Raw genomic sequence first — 26,275 nt, forward strand, 5'->3', positions numbered from 1 at the left:
GTGTGGCCTGACCATAGGCTGGAGCAGCTCCAGAACAAGTCTCTCCAGGGTCTTCATGATGTGGGAGGTCAATGCCACCAGTCTGTAGTCATTGAGGCCGCTGGGGCGTGGCATCTTCGGCACAGGGACGAGGCAGGACTTCTTCCACAGTACAGGAACCCTCCGGAGCCTCATGCTCAGGTTGAATACATGGCGAAGTACTCCACATAGCTGAGGGGCACAGGCTTTGAGCACCCTGGTACTGACACCATCCGGTCCTGCAGCCTTGCTTGGGTTGAGACGTTTCAGCTGTCTTCTCACCTGTTCAGCTGTAAAGCCCACCGTGATCAAGATCTCTGATGATCTAACCTGGTCCCAACACATTGATGTAGTCATAAAGAAGGCAAGACAGCAACTATACTTTATTAGGAGTTTGAAGAAATTTGGCATGGCAACAAATACACTCAAAAACTTCTAGAGCATTCTGACAGGCTGCATTACTGTCTGGAATGGAGGGGCTACTGCACAGGACTGAGAGAAGCTGCAGAGAGTTGTAAATCTAGTGAGCTCCATCTTGGGCACTAGCCTACGAAGTACCCAGGAGATCTTTAGGGAGTGGTGTCTCAGAAAGGCAGTGTTCATTATTAAAGACCTCCAGCACCCAGGGCATGCCCTTTTCTCATTGTTACCATCAGGGAGGTGATACAGAAGCCTGAAAGCACACACTCAGCGATTCAGGAACAGCTTCTTCCCCTCTGCCATCCGATTCCTAAATGGACTTTGAAGCTTTAGACACTACCTCACTTTTTTTAATATACAGTATTTCTGTTTTTGCACATATTTTTAATAATCTATTCAATATGTGTAATTGATGTACTTGTTTATTTATTATTACATTTTATTTTATTTTTTTTTCTCTCTCTGCTAGATTACGTATTGCACTGAACTGCTGCTGCTAAGTTAACAAATTTCACGTCACATGCCAGTGATAATAAACCTGCTTCTGATAATGATAAGAGCCTCTAATTGTGAAGTGTCCCACTCTACAACTCAGTGAAAACTTTAACCCTAGGACCAAAGAGTCAACATAACATCCTGAAATCACGTCTGCAACAACAGAACCACCTGCTTCCCCAATTACAGATGCTCTTATAACTATGCCTTGATCTGAGTCCCCCCCATACACTTGAGCTATTCATGTTGAAATGGCCTTGCCTCTGCTATATTCCCCACAAAACCCTCTTTCCCAGGATACTATGACTGAATGCAGGCTAGAGGGGGGGTCTCCTGGATAACCTGCTTCATATTTTTATAGTTTGTCTGGCAGTCAACTCGTCCCTCTCTGCCTAGAGTACCTGAAATTACCTGAATATTACCTGAAACCTGTTTTTGAAGGGAAGCAGTCAGCCTGCTAGGGGATGCAAGCTGTTACCCGAAGTCTGAAACCCTGAACCTGTGCTCCTCCGGGTGACAATGCTTGGCCAATACATAAGCTGGACCCTCAATTCCCACAGTTTGGAGCTGCTTTGCCCTGCCCTGCCTTGTCTATTTGATTAATTCCTCTGACAGTTATAGAACTTACTTACATCACTTACTGTTTTATTTATCCTGAATGAATTTTCTTTATTCTACATGTCTTTGTGAAAAACAATACTTGTAAAAACCCACCATAGTTCTGATCTGATTTCCCTCCACTGTCTCCTGAGCTCCTTTTACTCCTGTTAGATTCACTTTCTGCACTGTTTACTAACCAGAATTCTGTATCCATGGTGCTTTTAAACTGACTTGGTTTTGTCTCCCACACTCCATTCAGGCACACCAGACCTCTATTTCCCTCATCCTTTTTCTTTTGTCAAAATTCATTTTACTCCGAGCTCGACACTATGTAGTATAATGCTACCCAGTGATGAGCACCTTGAGCATTCGCTCACTCTACCACTGGCACCACCCGTCTGAAAATATCATAATGATAGTACAGCTGATGTTACAAGACGGATGGCACAAAACCGGGAGGTAGGCGGGATTGTGAGGAGGTTGCAGAGTCTTTGAGGGAGACAGATGGGTTAAATAAATGAGTAAAGATATGGCACACATTCTACTTTTCCCTTTTTTTCTATCCAAGTGAATGACCACAAATTGAATACAAATGTGATGTTATCCCCCTTTAGCAGAAAAGAATGTTAGATTGGAGGGTTGTTTAAAAGGTGAGAGACAGAGAAGTGTTAGTGTTCAGAGGGGTTTGGATGTCACTACACTAAATCTTAATATGCAGGCACAGCAAAAGGGTAGGAAAACCAACTGGCCTACAATTGTCTTACTAAATTATATGTGGCTCAGCAATAATATGCACAGGTATGGTCTCCTTACCTAAGAAAGGATCTATTTAGAACATAGAACAGTACAGGCCATCAGCCTACAATGTTGTGCCAAACCAGGCACGTGCAGAATCTAATCTAATTCTATTCTTCTGAAGGAAAGAATGCAATGCAAATTCAGAATATAGATGCTTGGGATTTGAGTTTGGGGGATCGGGGTCCAGAGTGGGGTGGTTCTATGAGGAGAGAATAACATGGTTGGGCCTTCTCCTCAATAAACATAAAATTTTAAAGGGCTTGACAGAGGCAGATTTCACCAAGGATTCTTCAAGAGTATCTCCCAAAATACAGTGTCAGGCTAACAGATTCATGGTGATACCACTCCCAGCATCCTATTCCCCCTAAGTGTTATATACTGATTGTAAAGGTATAGAGTCTAAAACCTGAACTTCAACTCAACAAAACATCACTGGAAGACCAGTTCAAGAAGATGACCCCCATCACCATCTCAAAGGTAATGAGGAACGGGCAAAACATGCTGGCCTTGTAAATGGTGTTCAGATACCAAGTAGGAACTTAAACATGCAATTTTTAATATCGTCCACAGGAAACTATCTATAATTCTTTTAGAGGAATTAAGTGACTCACTTGGCAGAAGATATAACAACTGAGTGTTGGTCAGAGTTGAGAATCTTGGTTAGGTGAGCAGCAACTGAATCCTCATACGCTGATATCTGAAACTGAGAAGTGATGGTTAGGCTTTCCAGATGCAATAGACAGCTCAGACAACAGATGACACTTATCTGACACTGAAATGGGTAATTACTGAATCTATCCACAGCTTACCTACACTAGCTGATTTCTCAAACATGTCTCACATTATTTGCTATCCTCGGAAATTATCCATAAACTCACCGGAAGTAAGACTTTACATGTGAACACAATGTGCCATGAATATAATTTATTTAAAATCACCACAGCATACTGTTGGTTGTAGTGATAAATTGCATCAGAGACAAAGGGGTGCATGTGTGAACTCCATACTCCAGGTGCAGTCTAACCAGAATTCTATAGAGTTGCAACATTACCTCGATGCTTAACTCAATCCCCAATTAATGAAGGCCAGCACAACATACACACTTTTTGCTTCTATCAGCTTAACCAGCAACATTGTGGGATCTTTATTCCTCCACACTAAGGATCCTGCTATTAAACATGCACACTACCTCCAAGTTTGACCTTCCAAAGAGTATCACTTCACTCTTTCCTGGATTGAATTCCATCTTCTACTTCTCCACCCAACCTTCTACGCTGTCTACATCAGCACTACTCTTTATGTCAGTGGCAAACTTACTAACCCACCTTTCCATTTCATGTATAAATGTCACAAAGAGTAGGAGCCCAAAAGCAGATCCATGCAGAAAACCACTAGTTACTGACCTACAGGCAGAATATGCTCCACTTACTACCTTCTCTGTCTTCTGTGGGCAAGCCAATTCCAATTCCAATTCCACGCAGTCAGGTTTTCATGGATCCTATGACTTATGACTTTCTGGCTGAGCCTACCATGGGGAACCTTATCAAATGCCTTACTAAATCCATATACACCACATCTACTGCTCCATTTTCATCAGTGTTTTGTCTCCTCCTTGATTGCCACAGCTCCACCCATTCTAACAGGATGACTCATACTTGTTCCAGAGTCACTGGACTAAGCAAACTGTCTTATCACTCCACAACTATTTCAAGGCCAAAATGGAGTTTAGCAGGTGAATCCGATGCTACATAGACATCATCAGTGTGTGTGTGCAAAACCATGTGTCTGGTCTTTGCTACTAAGACATTGAGAGGAATGACATGTTGGCTGCTAAATTTCACTTTAATATTACGAGTTCAATATTGCATTGTTGTTTCATACTAATGTCCTCTAGCCTCTGTTTATACATTTTAAAAATGCTTCTCAGCTGTTTACTTTTCAAGTGGAAAATACCCCGTGCTGCTGAAAGCAGCTCTAAGGAAAAATTCCCGGATCTGCCAAGGATAGCAACAAAAACAAATCTTCCCAGGTGACAGCCTTTGTAAATCTACCTTTGTTATTGAATAGTTTTAGTTACACGCAAAGCCCACAGCCTGTAATGTTCAGCCTGTACACTCTAACAAATCTAGAATACTAATTGTCTATTCTCCAAGATGATAAGTGCTTCAGAATTTCATATTATTGTTTTCAATACATAAATTTTTAAATAACCAGCCTGAAACTAAACTACTTACTGTGGTAAATATTTGAAAAGACCTGTACTGTCTCTTTTTTCTTGTGAAGTGCATCTTAAACAAACAATACTTGCACTATTCAGAACAGCAAACAAGGAAAAGAAATTTACATCAAGTTATTTGTGAAGGGTCCATAACTGAATCAGCAATTGACATTGACTTACAATATCTACAACTACTATCTTGGACCATTATCACTTTTGATGTGGTAAATATGAGATCCTCCGCTTCTCCACATCATTGTACAGACTGAAAATTCTGCCCACTAATAAATCTTTCCCTAATAAATTTTCTAGTTAGGAGCGCAAAACATCAGCAGCTGCCTCTCTATACACAGAAGCTGGTTGATTTGACATTCTCCAAATTTATCTGTTTTCCAGTTTGCAGCATTCATAGTATTTTCCTTATGACATGAACATGGAATAACCCATTTGCAATTACAGCTTTTCATATTAAGTCTACCTTCACTGTGTCACTGGGGAGGCAGCAACGGGAAAAGGAAGAAATAAAGACCAGATGAGTCAATGCACTTTCAGCTGGTTCACTGCAGCACTGGCAGAGGATGTCAAATAGGGAAACACATCTTCACTATCTATTCAGGAGATAACTCATCAGTGTGCATTTCCTTCCAGAGTCATTCACAGAATTGGTGGGAGGATAAAAGATTTAAAATATATGAATTGGATTTCTGAATATGACCATAAAACATACAGTACTGTGCAAAAGTCTTAGGCACATATATACAGCTAGGGTGCCTTAGAGTTTTGAATGATTTTATGTATTGCACTGTACTGCTGCCACAAAAAAAATCATGACATATGTGAGTGATGATAAACGTGATTCTGACATGGGTCTTTATTGTGCACTGAGAGTGGGAAGGGGCAGGGAGAGGGGAGTCTTGGTTGGGAAAAGGGGAAGGGAGAGAGAAGGAGCAGAAAGTACCAGAGAGACGTTCTATAATGATCAATAAACCAAATTGTATAGAATCAAATGACCTTGCCTGGTGTCTCAGGGCTGGGTGTGTTTGCACCCGTGACACCTTCTGTCCTTCTCTGCTATCTGTCCCAAACCCCTCACATGGCACTCCACCCTCACCATTCCCAACATCCTTTGTTCCTGCCAGATTTACAAATTCACTCTCTACTCCACATTGACAAACACAGTACCATGCAAAAGTCTTAGGTGCCCTAGCTATGTGTATGCGCCTAAGACTTTTGCACAGTACTGTATGGATTACTGTCTGTGGAGTGGCTTGGATATGCTTCAATTTACCTACCGTCATAACAAATCAAAAACAGATGCCATTTCATTGGTTCTTTCCTAAGCTATGGACAATGAAGGCACATATATCAGGATGCCTTTCATTAACCCAGCTCAGCATTTAACACCCTCATCCCTTCAAAACTAATCACTAAGCTCATCGACGCAAGCCTCGATAACTCCCTGGGCAAATGGATCCTCAATTTTCTCACTTGCAGACCCCAATCAGCAGGAATTGGCAACAATGTTTTCTCCACAATCACCATCAGCACAAGTGCGCCACAAGGCAGAGCGCTGGCACCCTGCTCTACTCTCTTAAAACCACTTGATCATGTAACTCCAATGCCATTCGCGAGTTTGCTGATGACACCACTGTTGTTAGACAAAACAAAGTTGGTGACAAATCTGCACATAGGAGGCTGTTTGTCAATCGTTGTAATTTATAGTTTTTCATAAATCCTTTGTATTTCTTTATTTTCCTGTAAATGCCTGCAAGAAATTAATCTCAGAATAGTATATGATGAATTGAAATGGTTTACATAGTTTGCTGGGCTGTAAATTCACCATCATCTGTGGCAATCATTGCAAAATTACCTGTCAGATTTGTATTTGCACGGCACACAATACAAGCAGTGTGTCAATAAATGTACAACTCGTATTATTCAGAAAAAATGGGTTAATTTCCATTTACTACTCCTGAGCATCATTTAATGGAAAAAGTCTAAATTCATCCTGTCCACTCCCACTTTGTAAAACTCAGAGGTCCAAAACATTCCAATATCGGAATGGAATGTGTCTTCAAATTTCTAGTCTGCATTCCAGCAGAATAAGATCGGGGCCAGTATTTATCTTTTTGCTTTCTATTGAGGGCTGAGAGTAAATCATCGTTCTGTAACAAAGTCTTTGCCATGGTATATACTTACTTGGGATTCCTCAGCATCCTCCTCTGGGGTTATTGCCAAGGAATGTTTTGGTGGTATTTTTATTTCATATGTCATAATGCTCCATCTGAATAAAAACAAACACAATCCTTCTTTAATTACCATCTGCTGACCAAAGGCAGCCTGTTCTTGGCTGACAAGAATACACAAATAATCACTTGGTCCAACGTGCAATACACATTTTGTTGAGATGGGATGATAAAGCAGACCAAGGAGTTGCAAAAGGAGTGATCCCTTTGAGCTGATGAGAGAAGCAGAGAGAAAAATATGTGCCTAGCGGTGGAGCCAGATTGCAAGACATTGTAGGGAGTTGTGAACACAGCCTAGTCTATCACAGAGTCCAGCCTCCTCTCCATTAAATCTGTCTCCACTTTCCACTGCATTGGGAAAGCAGCCATCATGATTAAAAACTCCTCCCACTCCGATCATTGGCTCTTCATCACCCTTCCAGCAGGCTAAAAATAGAAAAGCTTAAAACACTCTCCTGCTGTTATGAGACTTAAAAGACCTCTTGAAAGATAAAGACGAACTTGTGGCCTCACAATCTACCCCAACATGGCACTGGCATCTTATTTATCCACCTGCTCTACACTTTCTATGTAATTGTAAACACAAGTGATTCTGCAGATGTTAGAAATCCAGAGCAACAAATACAAAATACCGGAGAAAGTCACAAGGTTGGGCAGCACCTATGGAGAGGAATAAGTAGTCAAATTCTTTCTTGATTGGTTTAAGTCAGAAACATCTTGTTTATTCCTCTCCATAGATGCTGCCTGATCTGCTGAGCATTTTGTGTGTGTTACTCTGTAATTATAACACTATGTTGCACATATTGCTTTTCCCAATGTCCATGTACTATTGTATGGAGTGACTGGCTGACATACAAAACAAAGCTTTCCATTGTGTCTCAGTATACGTGTGCCAATAATAGACCAGTTACCAATTTTGTTGGGACCAAATTGTGAAGCAATATATGCTTCTTATGACCACATTAACCCATTTGGTCTCACCCTATCCAAGGTACTTGTTCTACTATCTTCCCCATCCCTGCTACTGAAACCCCATTTGCTTTGTCTCTTTCCCAGTTCTGATAGAGGGTCTTCAACCTGAAACGTTTACTCTGTTTCTTGTTCCACTGATACTGCCCGGCTTGCTATGAGATTGCAGCATTTGCAGTTTATTTGATCTCCATTAGCTGTTCTATAATAAAAGAAATAAGAACAATAATGTGGGTAGCAGGATGGAGATAGATCTCTACCAAAGGTGTAAGGGGGTCCTTATCCTTGCAAGTAGAACAAGTGCTACTCCTGCCCCTACACCTCCTCCCTTGCTACCATTCAGAGCCCAAAACAATCCTTCCAGGTGGAGTAACACTTCACCTGTTCTTTCTTCCGTGGCCTTCTGTCCTCTTCTATTAGCAGTGAGTAGTTTCAGGTTCCCGGGGGGGGGGGGGGGGTCTACAAATTTCTGCAGATACACTGTGGACAGAAGTCTAACTGGTTGCATCACCATTTGGTCTGGAGGTGCATCTGCACAGAATTGGAAAAAGCTGCAGAATGTTGCAAACTCAACCAGCTCCATCATGGGCACTAGCCTCCCCAGCAATGAGGACATCTTCAAGTGATGATGGCTTAAAAAGGCTGTATTATCATTAAGGGCCCCTATCACTAGGATATGCCCTCTTCCCATTGCTGCCATTGAGGAGGTGTAGGAGCCTGAAGACATACACTCAACATTTCAGGAACAGCTTCTTCCCCTCTGTCAACAGATTTATGAATGGACATTGAGCCCATGTAGACACCTCCTCACTATTTTTTCCTCTCTTTCTGCACTCATCATTTAATTACATTTTCTTTATTAAATTCTTCTTATTGTAATTTACAGTTATTATTACATATTGCAATGTACTACTGCTGCAAAACAACAAATTTGACAACATATGCTAGTCGTATTAAACCTGATTCTGATACTGATTCAATTAATGGAACATAATAAAACCAATGGAGAACTCGGGAGAACCAAGAGAGGTTCCAGGGACCATATAATCAGAGTCTTAGAGAGAGACAGAACTTGGCTCACTAAGTCCATGCTGACCACAAAGCCCCTTTTTCCTTTTACAATGGCCTGCCTTAACCCAGTTTGTTCTCCTTACATTCTGATCAACACCCTCCAGATTTTACCATTCCCGTACGTACTGGGGCTGACAGTTCATCCTGCAGCTCACATCGATCCTGTGCAGTGCAGTGCCTCCCCCACCCCTCATATCAGACGGTGGTGCAGCCAGTTAGAATGCTCCCACGGTACATCTGTAGAAGTCTGTGAATGTCATTGGTGACATACAAATTTCCTCAAACTCCTAATGAAATATTGCCACTGTTGTGTCTTCTTTGTAGCTGCATCAATACGTTGGGCCCAGGATAGATACTGACACCCAGGGACTCTTTCTACTTCTGATCCCTCTATGAGGACTGGAGTTGTGTTCCCTCGTCTTACCCTTTCTGAAGTCCACAATCAGTTCTTTGGTTTTACTAACACTGAGTGCAAGCCTGTGGCTGCAACTGATATATCTTGCTCCTGTATCCCTTCCCGTTACCATCCAAAATTCTCCCAACCATTGTTGTGCTGTCTGCAAACTTATAGATGGCATTTGAGCTCTACCAAGCCACACAGTCATGGGTGTAGAGAGAGTAAGGCAGTGGGCTAAGCACACATCTTTGAGGTGCGCCAGTGTTGATGATCAGCGAGGTGGAAATATTATTTCTAACCCGCAAAGACTGGTTTTCTGGTGAGAAAGTCAAGGATCCAGTTGCTAAGGGAGGAACAGAGGCCCAGGTTTTGGAGCTTTTTGATCAGAACTGTATGATTGTATTATGCGCTGAACTGTAGTAGATCAAAAGAAGACTGACATAAGTACGAGTACTGTCCAAGTGATCCAAGATCGCATGAAGAGCCAATGAGATCACAGCCACTGCAGACCTATTATCAATAGGCAAATTGCAGTGGGTCCAGGTCCTTGCAGAGTCAGGGGTTGATTCTAGCCATAACCAACCTCTCAAAGCACTTCTTCACAGATGCTGCCTGACCAGCTGAGAGTTTCTCACACTTTGTGTTTATATTTCAGATTTTTACCACCTGCAGGGATTTTTGGCTTTCAAAAGTCTGGAATGTACTGGAAACTCACCCTTACTAGAGGTTTACTGAATATATTAACAATGGTGCATTCATCTTTGCAATCAAACCACTTACATCAAACACAGTGGGAATTTGTCCTAGTACTGGCTGTACTTGTGTAATCTGACACTAACTTTTAATTAAAAGGATGAAAGCACTCATCACCCAATTCATTAGCAAACTGAATGGAGCATGTTGCTCAAAGCTGCAGGTGGAAATCAATGCTATAATCCTATTAAAGGTATTGAAGAGAACTCCGAGTTTTACAGTAAATCTATCAGTGTAAAATGCCGAGTTCTCCACATTAGTGCAATACATGCTAGACTTTAATTATTATTTTCATAGGGGCTACAACATATTGACAAATAACATGTGGAAATCAGATTTCCACTCAGTTTCCCAACTATTGTTGACTTCAATTCATTTAGCACAGTGACTATCTCGGCCTGTACACAGTCACTTTATACTTGTTACTTCCATTCCTACCTTTAGTGCAAAACAGTATAATTCCTTCGTGCGCAGGTCATAGAACATAGAAGAGTACAGCACAGGAACAGACTAGCTGGCCCACAGTGTTGTGCCGAACCAGCTAAAAAGCAAATCAAGAACACCCAAACACTAATCCCTCCTACCTACACCATGTTCACATCCATCTATCTTCCTTACATCCATGTGCCTATCCAAACATCTCTTAAAAATCTCCAATGTAGTTGCTTCTACCACAACAGGCAGTGCATTCCAGGCATCCATGACTCCCTGAGTAAAAGACTTACCACTCATGTCCCCATTGAAGCTACCCGCTCTCACCTTCACTGCCTGCGCTCTGGTATTAGACATTTCAACCCTGGGAAACAGATACTCTCTGTCCACTCTTTCTTTGTGTCTCATAATCTTATAAACCTCTATCGGATCTCCTCTCAACCTCTGGTGCTCCAGAGAAACAACCCAAGTTTATCCGACCTCTTGTGATAGCACATGCCCTCTAAACCAGGCAGCATCCTGGTAAACCTCTTCTGCATCCTCTCCAAAGCCTCAACATCCTTCCTATAGTGGGGTGACCAGAACTGTATGCAATACTCCAGATGTGGCCTAACCAGCGTTTTATAAAATTGCAACATAACCTGACTTTTGAACTAATGCCTCGACAAATAAAAGCACCTGCACAGACAGTGGAGGAAGGACAGAGGTAAATGTGAGGGAAAATGCTTTGGAGGTTCTGTTCCTCCTTTAAGTATGCTGGGAAGCAATTTTTAATAATCAATTAAAAAGCAGCTCAGCAGAAAGAGCTGGAACTCTTCTCAACCCTTGGCTGGAAATGTAGCAGAGAATTTAAGTGAAGGGAATAGGGGAATTAATGCAGCCACTGCTCTCAATAATGTATACAGACAAGTATTTGCCCATCAGTTATGCTTCGGGGATGGCATAGCAGAGTGTCCAACTTGCATCTGATTCAGGATTTGAATAGTTAATTGTAATATACACCAGCATGAAAAAAAAAATTCCTCGTTTGTATGAAGCTTGCACAATAGTAATGAATACAATGATAAAAAGAAGAGTATGTTTCAAAGTGCAGGTGTGCAAAAAGAAATGCTAAAGTGACGATAATGGAAGAGGTGGAATTAAGGGTTTGAAAACCTGGGAACAGCACCTCGAAGGGGATTTGAATGTGAATGTGAATAACTCTCACATTTTTCTCCCTATTTCAGGTACTGTGCACTGCAAAGAGAAATTTCCTGATCCAAGTCCCAAGCTCAGCTAATCTCACATCTTTCTTCCTACAATTATTGTGCTTTTGTCTGTCATCTTTCCAATATTTTATTAGTTTCTACATAGAATACAGTGTACAAGAAAGTATGTATAGAAGGTCAAAAAAAATTTTTTTAAACTACTAATTACATCTGTTCATAATAACAATCTTATTACCCCGTATTCATGTAAGTTAATCAATAGTTATATTGAAATATACTAATTTATTGCAAAAAAAAAAAAGAATCTAACCCCTACCAGACCGAAGCTGTTTATTAGGGAGAAAACGGTAAAAGTACCTTCTCATATAATAAAAAACTATAATAGCCAACACCTGAATTTAAACAACGAATTGAAGAGTTTGAAAATAATTCAGAAAAGGTCCCCACAATGTTTGAAAGCCTTGACGAGATTCAGAAATTAAATAACAAATCTTCTCTAAATCTAAGCATGACACAAAGTCATATAACCATTGAGCATGAGTAGGAGGAAAAACATCTTTCCATTTAAACCAAAGCACCCTCCAAGCTATAAGAGAGCTAAAGGCCAAAGTATGTAAATCAGATGTCTTCAGCTTGATATCTTGTCCTGCAACAATACCAAATAGGGCCGTCAGAGGATGAGGCTTAAAATTGACTTTGAAAAGTAAAGATAAAGTTTGAAAAACTTCCTTCCAAGATTTTTCAAGATTCGGACAAGTCCAAAACATATGAATTAATGAAGCTTCTCCATGTGAACATCTGTCACAGCAGGGAGATACATCCGAATAAAAACGAGATAGCTTATCCTTAGTCATATGAGCTCTATGTACCACCTTAAATTGCATGAGGGAATGGCGAGCACATAATGATGAAGTATTAACCAGTTCAAAAATTTCATCCCAAGTTTCCTCACATATTGATGTCTGTAAATCTTGTTCCCAGGGATTCTTAATTTTGTCTAAAGGAACATTCCTCGTCTCCAGTAACATGCCATAAATATTAGATATTGAACCATTATGAAAAGGTGTCAAACTGTCATTAAATATCTATCGGTATCCACCATGTATCTACACTATATTCTGAGTACACCTAAGAAATACTGAACTAGCTTGTCTAGAGGTTGTGAAAAGCACTATGTAAACACAAGTCTTCTATTATATTGCTTCAGAGTTGAATACTGAGGTGTATTGTATTACATTATGAGTAAAAATGTGTCACAAGTGTCTGCACACGTTGCTAAGACGGTAAATGGCACACTTGCTCTTATTACTTGACGCACTGAGATCAAGAGTCAGGAAGTCTTGTAGCAGCATTATAAATCTTTGGATAGGCCGCATTGGGAGTATTGAATTCAATTCTGGTTATAGAAAGGGCACAAAAAAGGTTTATCAGGATGCTGTCCAGGATGTGTTCTAAGGAGCAGTTTGACAAATTTGTGTTGTTTACTCTGAAGTAGCAGAGGCTGAGGGGAGACCAGACAAAAGTTTATAACTTTATGAGGGGAGTAGCTACAGTAGACAGCCAATATCTGTTTCCCAGGGTTAAAATGTCTCATTCCAGACAGAATGTACTAAAGGCATGAGGGATAAGGTTCAAAGAAAATGTGCAGGGCAAGATTTTTTAAAACAGTGGTGTGTGCTTAGGATGTGTTGCCAGAGGTAATAATGTAAACAAATATGACAGAATCATGAGTGTGCAAAAAATGGAGGAAAATGGGCATTTTATGGGCAAAAGGGATCATTTCAGTTTGGCACTTAATTATTAGTTTTATTTTTTTCAACACTACACTGTGATATGAAGGGCCTGTTCTGAATTTGTATGTGCACTGTTCTATGTACTGACCACAGAAGCCATTTAGCAGATGTTTATACACTGGGTTTCACTATAACCTAATCGGGACCCTCAAAAGAACTGCTGAGCTTCATTAGAAGTGAGGAAAATTCCTCATCGCAAAATAGCACTTCAGTTCAAACAGTGTGACTATCTAATGTCTGTTCAAATGGTTCTGCAGTTCATGAACAGAGTCAGCAGTATGCTTTGTACACATAAGCTAATGAGACCTATCAGGCTTTGGGAATAAACACATCAGTTTATTCGCTATAACTTAAAAATGTCCTCAAATGACCAACTTGAACAATCCAAGAGGCTTCAGCACAGCAATTCTTTTGGAGGTACAACTCACTCCTTTGCTAAAATGCGAAAGAAAAAGCAGAAGAATACTCCATTTAGATAGCTTAGCCTGACTTGCAATTCAACCATAATATAGTTAATTGATTTCTTAATTTCCTTACATTCTCAATTAACTTAACATAGAAACATAGAAAATAGGTGCAGGAGTAGGCCATTCGGCCCTTCGAGCCTGCACCGCCATTTATTATGATCATGGCTGATCATCCAACTCAGAACCCCGCCCCAGCCTTCCCTCCATACCCCCTGATCCCCGTAGCCACAAGGGCCATATCTAACTCCCTCTTAAATATAGCCAATGAACCGGCCTCAACTGTTTCCTGTGGCACAGAATTCCACAGATTCACCACTCTCTGTGTGAAGAAGTTTTTCCTAATCTCGGTCCTAAAAGGCTTCCCCTCTATTCTCAAACTGTGGCCCCTCATTCTGGACTTCCCCAACATCGGGAACAATCTTCCTGCATCTAGCCTGTCCAATCCCTTTAGGATCTTATATGTTTCAATCAGATCCCCCCTCAATCTTCTAAATTCCAACGAGTACAAGCCCAGTTCATCCAGTCTTTCTTCATATGAAAGTCCTGCCATCCCAGGAATCAATCTGGTGAACCTTCTTTGTACTCCCTCTATGGCAAGGATGTCTTTCCTCAGATTAGGGGACCAAAACTGCACACAATACTCCAGGTGTGGTCTCACCAAGGCCTTGTACAACTGCAGTAGTACCTCCCTGCTCCTGTACTCGAATCCTCTCGCTATAAATGCCAGCATACTATTCGCCTTTTTCACCGCCTGCTGTACCTGCATGTCCACTTTCAATGACTGGTGTATAATGACACCCAGGTCTCATTGCACCTCCCCTTTTCCTAATCGGCCACCATTCAGATAATAATCTGTTTTCCTATTTTTGCCACCAAAGTGGATAACTTCACATTTATCCACATTAAATTGCATCTGCCATCAATTTGCCCACTCACCCAACCTATCCAAGTCACCCTGCATCCTCTTAGCATCCTCCTCACAGCTAACACTGCCACCCAGCTTCGTGTCATCCGCAAACTTGGAGATGCTGCATTTAATTCCCTCATCCAAGTCATTAATATATATTGTAAACAACTGGGGTCCCAGCACTGAGCCTTGCGGTACCCCACTAGTCACCGCCTGCCATTCTGAAAAGGTCCCGTTTATTCCCACTCTTTGCTTCCTATCTCCTAACCAACTCTCCACCCACACCAATACCTTACCCCCAATACCGTGTGCTTTAAGTTTGCACACTAATCTCCTGTGTGGGACCTTGTCAAAAGCCTTCTGAAAATCCAAATATACCACATCCACTGGTTCTCCCCTATCCACTCTACTAGTTACATCCTCAAAAAATTCTATGAGATTCGTCAGACATGATTTTCCTTTCACAAATCCATGCTGACTTTGTCCGATCATTTCACCGCTTTCCAAATGTGCTGTTATCACATCCTTGATAACTGACTCCAGCAGTTTCCCCACCACTGACGTTAGGCTAATCGGTCTATAATTCCCCGGTTTCTCTCTCCCTCCTTTTTTAAAAAGTGGGGTTACATTAGCCACCCTCCAATCCTCAGGAACTAGTCCAGAATCTAACGAGTTTTGAAAAATTATCACTAGTGCATCCATTATTTCTTGGGCTACTTCCTTAAGCACTCTGGGATGCAGACCATCTGGCCCTGGGGATTTATCTGCCTTCAATCCCTTCAATTTACCTAACATCACTTCCCTACTAACATGTATTTCGCTCAGTTCCTCCATCTCACTGGACCCTCTGTCCCCTACTATTTCTGGAAGATTATTTATGTCCTCCTTAGTGAAGACAGAACCAAAGTAATTTTTCAATTGGTCTGCCATGTCCTTGCTCCCCAGAATCAATTCACCTGTTTCTGTCTGCAGGGGACCTACATTTGTCTTTACCAGTCTTTTCCTTTTCACATATCTATAAAAGCTTTTACAGTCCGTTTTTATGTTTCCTGCCAGTTTTCTCTCATAATCTTTTTTCCCCTTCCTAATTAAGCCCTTTGTCCTCCTCTGCTGAACTCTGAATTTCTCCCAGTCCTCAGGTGAGCCACTTTCTCTGGCTAATTTGTATGCTTCTTCTTTGGAATTGATACTATCCCTAATTTCTCTTGTCAGCCACGGGTGCACTACCTTCCTTGATTTATTCTTTTGCCAAACTGGGATGAACAATTGTTGTAGTTCATCCATGCAACCTTTAAATGCTTGCCATTGCATATCCACCGTCAATCCTTTAAGTGTCATTTGCCAGTCTATCTTAGCTAATTCACGTCTCATACCTTCAAAGTTACTCCTCTTTAAGTTCAGAACCTTTGTTTCTGAATTAACTATGTCACTCTCCATCTTAATGAAGAATTCCACCATATTATGGTCACTCTTACCCAAGGGGCCTCTCACGACAAGATTGCTAATTAACCCTTCCTCATTGCTCAAAACCCAGTCCAGAATCGCCTGCTCTCTAGTTGGTTCCTCGACATGTTGGTTCAAAAAACCATCCCGCATACATTCCAAGAAATCCTCTTCCTCAGCACCTTTACCAATTTGGTTCTCCCAATGTACATGTAGATTGAAGTCACCCATTATAACTTGCATAATAAAAGTCCATCAAAATTTTCACTTGAATCCTGGCCTCAACATTTTACACTGGAGCTCTAAATTTTATTCCTCCTATATAATAGTGATAAAGAGAAAACTGAGCAGGTAAGAAATATTTAGCAGTAGTTTTACACTAGGAATGAAGTTAAAAGAGTAAATGGGAAACAAATATTATCTCTGATAGGAAAGTCAGTGAAGAGGAGCTGGTCATCAGTAAAGCGGCTTAGCCAGCGAACAGTGACCTTGCTCAGCACAAATTGGCTGCCATTACAATATGATTACACTTTAGTAATATCTCTGGCAGATTTTTGCAGCATGGGTTTCAATGAGACACTACTCCCATTTCACATTCTGATTCGATCTGGCAGTTAGAACCTGATACCACACATGTAGACCTGCTTTTATATACCTCCTGTCCAAAGATCGTATCTCCACAGAAATCACAAGTCTCCATTACCAATCACACATGCACCTACCTGTCTAACATTTTGGTGCTGGCCCGCTCCAATTTTTCAAGGATCTGCGGGAGCTGTGTGTCATCATCACATGATCCTCCCCAGCCAAGGACCCGTGCCAGGTCATTCCCTGTTCCCAGTGGTAGAACTCCAAGCTGACACTGCAGAAGAGTAGAATCTGGGCATTAATAACTCTAAAAACTAACTTCTCGAACAAGTTCTTCACTTCTCAGACCTTCAAGACTTTATATGTATTTGTTAAATCATGTTCCCTTCTCTGTTCTTGGCTTCACTGTGTCACATTAGATCCTGACCAAGAAAACTCTCTACACCAATCTGAAGATGACTGCTGAGCAGCGATCCTCACTCAGACTGGGACACAGACAGGACAGGAAGATAAAATAATTAATTACATTCAATAAATGCTGAGGAATCACAGGATCTCTTTAAAATAAATGAATTGTGGTTATGAAAAGTAATAACCGCACTTAAATGGAACAGAGGCTGTGATCAAAATTAATACCAATCGAATCAAAAACAAGATGAAAGAATAAGTCAAAATCATTAACTAGCTGAATTAAAACTGAAAATGCTGGAAATTCTCAGCAAGTTTGGTTAAAGATCAGCTTGAAATGTTGATGTTTTTCTTGCTGCAGATGTTGTCTGACTTGAGGAATATTTCTATTTTCTAATTTTATTTCAGAGTACTACAATATGCAGTATTGTATTTGCAATGCAATGTTGAATTTTAAAGGGAAGCAGAAAAAAGTGCGTTCAATCTAGCAAAAAACAATCAAATAATCAATTTTTAGCAGCAGGAGGCAGGAGAAACACAGAATATAAGAATGCAATTGTATGGAAAGTATTATTTTTCAGTTCAGATTATAATAAAACTTTAGAAACTAGAAATAAATAATTATTAAATTGCACTGAATCATAGCACAGAATCTTCAAGGTATTAAATGCAAATGCATTTTAGAACATAGAACAGCACAGTACAGGCCCTTCAGCCCATAGAGCCTTCTGACCTACTCTAACCCATAGATTATGGTTACAAACAACTAAAGTAGGTCAAATGCATTCAGAAAACTTGCATCACTGAATCAGCCAAAATAAGGACTGGTGTGAGGCTTTGATTTCTAGCTTAGCACTTTTGGTAAATTCAAGCAAAAATGAAGACAACTGCTAAAACACAAAATAAAAGAGTCAAAAATCATAACCAGTAATCAGACATTTAGTCCTGACGGTCAGTTAGTCCTGACGAAGGGTCTCGGCCTGAAACATCGACTGCACCTCTTCCTACAGATGCTGCCTGGCCTGCTGCGTTCACCAGCAACTTTGATGTGTGTTGATCAGACATTTATGCTTAATTTCCACTGGAGGCGATCTTTTGGGCATGATCATGGGAGATCTACTAACTGACATTTGGACATGGATACCTTATTGTATCAGGAATGGAAAGCCACATAATGCCATCCTACTGGAACCTTTGGCTTATGTTGCTAACATCAGAGCAAGAGAAATGCAACAAATATTTTTTACATGGTACACAGCCAAACTGTTTAACAGCTGAAGTTGGAGAGATAGGTAAAAATGGCTGGAGTTTGAAGGAAAAATACAATATATAACTTGTTGATCTTAGTCTTTATCATAAATTGTTAATATGTAATGATAAGTGAGGCAAAATTTCCAAACCTGCTGATGAGGCAATTAGGACTAATGGACAATTAAAAATGTAGAAACATAATCCAAAAAAAAAATCAATGAAGGGAAATGCCAGTGAGAACCTACAAACTTCCCTCCACAACCTTACATCAATACGTTGTCCAAGCAATGCTTGGTAAAGATAGGAAAAATGAAAACTGTGACTTGGGAATGTGAAAAAGGTTACACTGGAAGATTATTGAAGCGGAGAGGCAATGAAATGCTTTTCTGTCAGCAAGAGCAACTGAGACCTAATGATATATATAACATGGAGATAATGGCATTCCTGTAACTGAAATGAATAGAGGATTCACTTTATTCTATAGCAGTGTTTCTGGAGCTGAGATATTCTGTAAATTTCATTTGTAAAGACAACATATAATAAGCAATTTCCGATCAGTTCATAATACATTAATATTAAAACACAGTACTAAAGAAAAGTTTTTAATGGTAAGGACCTGTAGGCATGAAGTAAGCAATTGACAAGATCACTGATATAAAAAAGCTGCAATAACATTCGGTAGCACTCACTGCAACTTACCTGTTTGTGCAGATTTAATTTATCAATCTCAGATAACACCCATCCAACACTTCCATCTCCTCCACAAACTAGGATACGGAAAGTGTCAAATTTTTGAAACAATCGTAAACTGGAAAAGAGGAAATAAATGGAGCTTACTAAAGGAGCAAATCTATTATCCTGTAACATGATAGAGTGAACATAAGAGATTCTGCAGATGCTGTCAATCTAGATCAACACATATAAAAAGTTGGAGGCACTTAACAAATTTGGTAGCATCCATGGAGAGGAATCAATAGTCGATGTTTCAGGCTGAGATCCTTTATCAGGACTGGAAAGGAAGGGGTCAGAAGTAAGAATAAAAAGGTGAGTGGAGGAGAAAGTAAAAGCTGGCAGATTATAGGTGAGACCAAAGTGGGTAGGGAGGGAGGATGAACTAAGAAGCTGAGAGGAGGTAGGTAGAAGAGGTAAAGGGCTAAGGAAAAAGGAATCTATTAGGAGAGGACAGTGGACAATGGAAGAAAGGGGAGGAAAAGGGGAACCAGAAGGAGGTGATGGGCCAGTGAGGAGAAGAGAAGAAGTAACCAGAAATGAGGAACAGAAAAAAGTGAGGGGGGGGGGGGGGAGATTACCAGAACTCAGAGAAATTGATGTTCATGTCATCAGGTTGGATGCTACCCAAATGGAATACGAGGTGTTGCTCCTCCAACCTGAGTTGACCTCATCATGGCAGTTGGGGCAGCCATGGACAGACAATGGCAATGGGAAGTCAAATTGAAATGGGTAGCCTCCTCCTCCCTCATTACCATACTTCCAGGTGAAGTGACATTTTACCTGCAAGTTCTTTGGCATCATCTGTTGTATCCAGTGCTCCCAGTGCAGCCTCTTCTACATCAGTGACGCAACAAAGATTTGGGGACCGTTTTGACGAGTACCTTCGCTCTGACAGTCACAAAATGCAGTATGTTCCAGTGGATACCTATTTAACTTTGATTTCTATTCCCCCTCACCTGGCCCTACCTATCCTCCTGCTACCTTGTACTTCCCCTACCCCCCACCTTCTTACTCTGGCTTCTGCCCCTTCCTTTCCAGACCAGATGAAGGGTCTCGGCCCACAATGTCAGCTAATTACTCCCCACCATACTCCCCGCCTTTCTTGCTGAATACCTCAAGTACTTTGTGTATGTTGCTAAAAATTTGAATAAACCTGCTTCTTGCAAATTCAATGCCCCCAAGTTCCAATATTGTACCCCAAGACCAAGGCATTTTAGAAAGCAACCAGGGCTTTTCTCACTCAATTTCAGCCCTATTTGAGAGACTCATTCCCATATTAATGTTATCACAGGCAGACCTACAAACCACAAGATGCTGACACATAGGAAAATTACACAAGTCAGTGATTGAAAAGAACATGGACATTCATATAAGGATGCATCTTAACTTTTAAAAACAAACAGGTCTTTGAACATAATCAATAAAACTAGAATACTGCAAAATTTTAGGTTAAACCAGGTAACAGAAAAATTCATACTTATGTAAGTGACTCTACCACAAACAGAATATTCTAATGGAAATCAGTAACTGTCATATGGGAAGATGCATACGTTTTCAAGAATAACTTAGTTGAAAATATCTTCTGAATCAGTCTTACCCAAGATGAGGTCCCCCATTCATAAGATCAAACACCTGAGCTGGATTTAACAACTGCTTGAATCTTCGAAGGAACTTGACTCCTTGATTGTCTCCACTCTTCGAGTTAACAAAGACTAAAAGTGGGCTTGCACAAGACGGTGGGCAACTGGCCTTCCAAAACCCTGCACCAAAAACAGTCCACATGTCAACCTCAGCTGGGTTGGCTTCATACCTTGAAACAGGAATACGAGCAACTTTTTTTCACTAGATTTGGAATCGTAAGCAAGGGGACATAGCTGCAAAGTGGCAGACTAGTTATTTAAAACTGAGCTGCGTAGATTTCTTCTCTCTGAAGGTGGTGAATCTTCTGACCCAGGGACAGGGAAAGCCAGATCTTTAGATATACTTAAGGAGGAGGAAAGTAAATATTTGAAAGGTTAAAGAATTGAGAGTTACGGGGATCTGGTACAGAGAGGAACTGAGATCAGCATAGATAAGCAATGATCATATTGAGTGGCAGGGCAGGTTTGAGGAGCCTGATAGTCTACTCCTGCTCCTATCTTCTTTTTTTTTTGATGACTTGGATGAATACCCAACTCAGATTAATCCAGTTTCTCCTCTTTTGCTGCAATGTGTTTCAGCCTGTGGTTTATAGTAGATTACCATCTATCCAATTTCCCCCGGGATTTATAAAGTATGACTATGACTATGACTATGACACTATGACTATTCACCATAGAGAAATGAAGCCAGTGTGGGGAAGAGAGGGGCAAGTTTATCATTAATTTTAAATACTGAAATGCTGAGCAGCATTGGCACACAACAGTAGATGGCAACATGTGGTCCAGCCTAACGTTGGACGGGTGAACAAGCTGTATGGCAAAGCCATTCGTCAACTCTCCACATCTTTAAAACCATCCTGGAGAATGAGCATGGGAGGACATAATCACTGAAATGGTGAACACAATATCAAAAATGAGGAAGAAATGTGTTGAAATAATTGTTATGGAGCTATCCTGTTGAAGAATGCTAAAGGATAGATGGACAGGACTCCTTCCCATGGATTAACATAAATTAGGGAAGGGTTATGTGAAGGGAGAGTGGTGCAAGTAACTGATAAACAATGCTCTAACTGAATGAGCTCACACCTAAATTTTTCATTATCAGGAGTAACCAGTGCCACAGTATCTAGGGCAAGATTAGACACTTTAAATGGTCATTGCAGCAAAGAACCCCCTTTGCCACAGAAAATCAGTATCTGTAAATTGTACAGATGGGTACAAATTTTACAGGCAGTTTGTTATGAAAGACCACAGGTTCAAAGTATTGTGGCGGGGGGGGGGTTCGTTTGCTGGAGAGCTGGATGGGCAGGGGTGCAGATGGAGAGGAACATCATACATCTGAATTCCCAGTAAAATTATACTGAGGAAGGTATTAGTAGACCAAGACAGTAGATATGACTGCAGTGACTTCCTTTTCTCAATAATAGCATGGAATCTATAATGTCTTTACAAAAGATAATTTTCATATTTAGAACTTTTATGCTGCTAACTCACAAGTTACCAAAATTTACAAGCAAGCAATCCATTAAGTTTCCTTAAACACAGAAAATGCTGGAAACACCAGGCAGGTCAGACAGCATCTATACAGAGAAAGAGTCAATGCTTCAAGTCTGACACCATTCATCACAGCACCATAGCACAGAACTTGCAGTAAAACGGCAGCACATTCGATCGCAGCGGCTTCTAAGGGGTCAACCGAATGTGCTATTGTCTTTTATATACGTATTTTTTTATGATCACAAGACACTGCTGGACATTAAGAACTTAAAGTACTGCAGGTCAACCCCATCAGCGAGTTGTTCATTGATGAAGAAACTGAAGAGAGTGGACGTGGTGCATATCGTGCAGCTGTCTGTGTCAGAGGCATCAGAGAAGTTGGTGCATGAGGGCAATTTGCTCATCTTAGTCACTTTTTCTGGATGGCAAGAAACTGTTAGACATCCTCAATGTGGAATTCTGCAAGTCTGATTCACTGATGTTTTTGGCGGCTGGTGAGGAGACTGTGTGGCCTCAGTCATTAACAGGACTAGGCCTCAAGCCATGGTGCCACACATTTCCATTGCCCAGGAGTAGGGTTGCCAACTGTCCCGTATTAGCTGGGACATCCCGTATATTGGGCTAAATTGAATTGTCCCATATGGGACCACCCTTGTCCCATATTTCCTCCGCTAGGGTAGAGCATTCTTATGAAACCTTTCGTGCCAAAATGGCGTGAAGCAAAGAAGCAATTATCATTAATTTATATGGGAAAAATTTTTCAGCGATCCCAGACCCAAAAAATAACCTACCAAATCATACCAAATAACACATAAAACCTAAAATAACACTAACATATAGTAAAAGCAGGAATGATATGATAAATACACAGCTTATATGAAGTAGAAATAATGCATGTACAGTGTAGTTTCGCTGAACAGAATCGCCAAAACCGATTTGTAGAAAAAAATCAGCAGGTACACGCATGCGCACATCATGCATGTGCACAGAGGTGCCCATGCAAGGCTTCACTGATGGCATGAACATTGCCTTCTCAAACTTCCGCTAATGCCCCACCTCCCCCTCGTACCCCATCTGTTATTTATTTATTTATATACACACATTCGTTTTCTCTCTGTCCTTTTTTTCCCTCTGTCCCTCTGACTATACCCCTTGCCCATCCTCTGGACTTCCCCCCCTCCCCCTTTTCCTTCTCCCTGGGCCTCCTGTCCCATGATCCTCTCATATTCCTTTTGCCTATCACCTGTCCAGCTCTTGGCTCCACCCCTCCCCCTCCTGTCTTCTCCTATCATTCTGGATCCCCCCCTCCCCCTCCCACTTTCAAATCTCTTACTAGCTCTTCCTTCAGTTAGTCCTGATGAAGGGTTTCAGCCCGAAACGTCGACTGTATCTCTTCCTAGAGATGCTGCCTGGCCTGCTGCGTTCACCAGCAACTTTTATGTGTGTTGCATGGTCATGGTAGTCTTTCTCGGGGTAAACACAAGTGTCCCGTATTTGACTGCTACTTTTGTCCCTTATTCGGGAGTGAGAAAGTTGGCAACCCTACCCAGAAGAGAGGCATCGGAGTCGGTGTACTCCACCAGAGGTGGTGTAGCGTGGCATCCAAGCTGGAGTTGGTGCTTCCCCAAGTATTCACTCGACAGAAGACAATCCATATTGTGTGCGATTGCAGATTGCTGTAACGTTCATGGACTCAAGATCTTGGACTTTTTTGTGTGTGTGTGTATTTTACTGTTATTTTATATGTGCTTGCTATCCTATATGTGCCATACGTGCCTTGTGTTGTGTATCACTGTTGCTACTGTGATTTGCACCTTGGCCCAGGAGTAACTCTGTCTCATTTGACTGTATTTATGGGTATTCATGTGTGGTTGAATGACAATTAAACTTGAACTGGCAAGGAGAGTAACCAAACTTGAACTGGCAAGGAGAGAAAGCAAGTTAGTTTTACATTGAGAGAAGATGGGATGTGTCAGATGAATGGAACATCTCTGATAGGGTAAGACCAGATACTTATAGTGGCAGTAAAATAGCAGTTACCATCAATTAAACCCTATGTAATTCAAGGCTGTGGGACATGCCCAGAAAAAGGAAAATGGAACCGATGTGAAGACAAGAATAAGTTACCATTTTATAGGAAGAAAGAAAAAGGAAACTATATTGAGTCCTGAAGGCTACAATATGCCCATATAGAAGATGGGGTGTTGTTCCTCAAGCTTGTGTAGTACTGGAAGTCACAGACAGAGGTCAAAGTGGGAGTGGGATGGGGTAGGTAGCAGGAAACTCAGGATAACTACTATGGACTGAATGTGGGTACTTTGCAAAATGATCACCCAATCTGTGTTTGATTTCTCCAGAGTACAGGAGACCACATTGTGAACACTGAATGCAATACCTTAGATTAGAAGAAGTGCAAGAGAATCGCTGCCTTGCCTATGAAGACTGTTTGGATTCCCAGAACTTGGGAAAAGAAGATGTGAAAGGACAAGTGTTTCACCTCCTGAAATTGCATGGTGAAATAACACAAGATGGGGAGTCATTATTGGGTTGGAAGAGCAGGCCAGGAATTCACAAAGGGAGAATCACTTAGAAATGCTGAAAATAGATGTGAATGGTTGTGGAATCTTGTTAGAACTGGTGGGATTTGCAAAAGATGATCTATTGAACGCAGAAGTGTGTTAAGGGTCAAGAACACTTTTCTCTTGCTGTCTTGTCGGAGAAGAGGTAAGAATACAGGTGCAGGAAGTACATAGATGGAAATGTGGTACAGATCCTTTCTGACCTGCTCAGTATTTCCTGCATTTTCAATTTTTCAGCATCTAATTTTATTTTATTTTACATTGATTTCTGTAGTTGGATTTGAATCACATGCCTGGGTTACTGAAAAGCATCAACACTACACTGTTAGACATTCAACTTTAGAAGTCTAACTACTTTAAACATGATATCCTCTCATGAGCCTTAGTTCAATATGATTTCTCCCTCCCAAGTCAGATTATTGTGGGTTCATGCTGCATTCTAGAGATTTGAGCATAGAATCCACACTGCCCTACTGTACTCCAGTACTAGAGTACTGCTACACAGTAGGATGAGAAATAAAACTGAAGCTCAATCCTGTTAAATTTTCAAACTCAAATCAGATTGAAAAGCTCCAATTTCTCCATTTTAAGAGACAGAGAGCTATAGCATGGATTAAACACACATGGTCACAGGGACAGCGTTGGAACTCCAAACAGACCACACCTAAGGTTAGTATCAAGCCTGGGTCACTGAAGCCGTAAGAGAGCAGTTTGACCAGTTGTACCACTGTGATGCTTTAGATGAAAAAGTAGAGGAATTTCTCCCCTAAGTATTCTGGACAATATTTATCCTGCAATAAACAGTGACAAAAAAACAAGCATTCACTCTTTCAACTAACTGCTTTTTGTGGAAACTTGCGCACCTTTTCAGTATAATATTGTAGTTACAACAGTTTGGAAGCATTTAATTATCTGCAAACCATTGCAATGGGGATGCAATAGTCTCTACACAAACGTATAAACATTGATGTGGTTTCTAATTTTATATCATGTGGATAACACTGGAGAGACTTTATATGGAATCCCCCACGAACAGGGACAAGAGCCAACACTGGCTGGCTTTCTATCAGTATCACAGACACTATCAACAGCTCACTGTTTTCCATATAAAGGCTGAGCAAACAGTGCCTTCTAACAGAATTAATCCAGGGCACTGTCATCTTCCATTTAACCTGTGTAACTTTGCCATGTGCAGCTACTTCTTTACTTAATTGTAACTGAAAAGAACACAACACTGTGGTAAATGTGAAGAATGTGGAGGGAAATTGGCACCAACTCACCAGAAACGGGGGCAAAGATTTACCGTTCTACTGTACACATATAGTAACACACTTCAGCAGCAAAG

The 26,275-nt window shown here is 40.9% G+C and overlaps 1 protein-coding gene across 3 annotated transcripts in view; it reads right to left on the minus strand.

Moving 5' to 3' along the window:
- dgkh (diacylglycerol kinase, eta) overlaps positions 1 to 26,275 on the minus strand; it is a 504,569-nt gene that overhangs the window by 143,697 nt on the left and 334,597 nt on the right. For all 3 annotated transcript variants that reach the window (XM_072260835.1, XM_072260834.1, XM_072260833.1), the window contains 5 exons: positions 20,812 to 20,974; positions 19,182 to 19,290; positions 16,958 to 17,097; positions 6,749 to 6,833; positions 2,943 to 3,034 (listed from right to left, as the gene is read on the minus strand). In XM_072260835.1, coding sequence (XP_072116936.1) covers positions 2,943 to 3,034; positions 6,749 to 6,833; positions 16,958 to 17,097; positions 19,182 to 19,290; positions 20,812 to 20,974 — 589 coding nt within the window. The remainder of the gene's footprint in view (positions 1 to 2,942; positions 3,035 to 6,748; positions 6,834 to 16,957; positions 17,098 to 19,181; positions 19,291 to 20,811; positions 20,975 to 26,275) is intronic.

Source organism: Mobula birostris, chromosome 6 (assembly GCF_030028105.1).
Source record: "Mobula birostris isolate sMobBir1 chromosome 6, sMobBir1.hap1, whole genome shotgun sequence".
Classification (NCBI taxonomy): Eukaryota; Metazoa; Chordata; class Chondrichthyes; order Myliobatiformes; family Myliobatidae; genus Mobula; species Mobula birostris.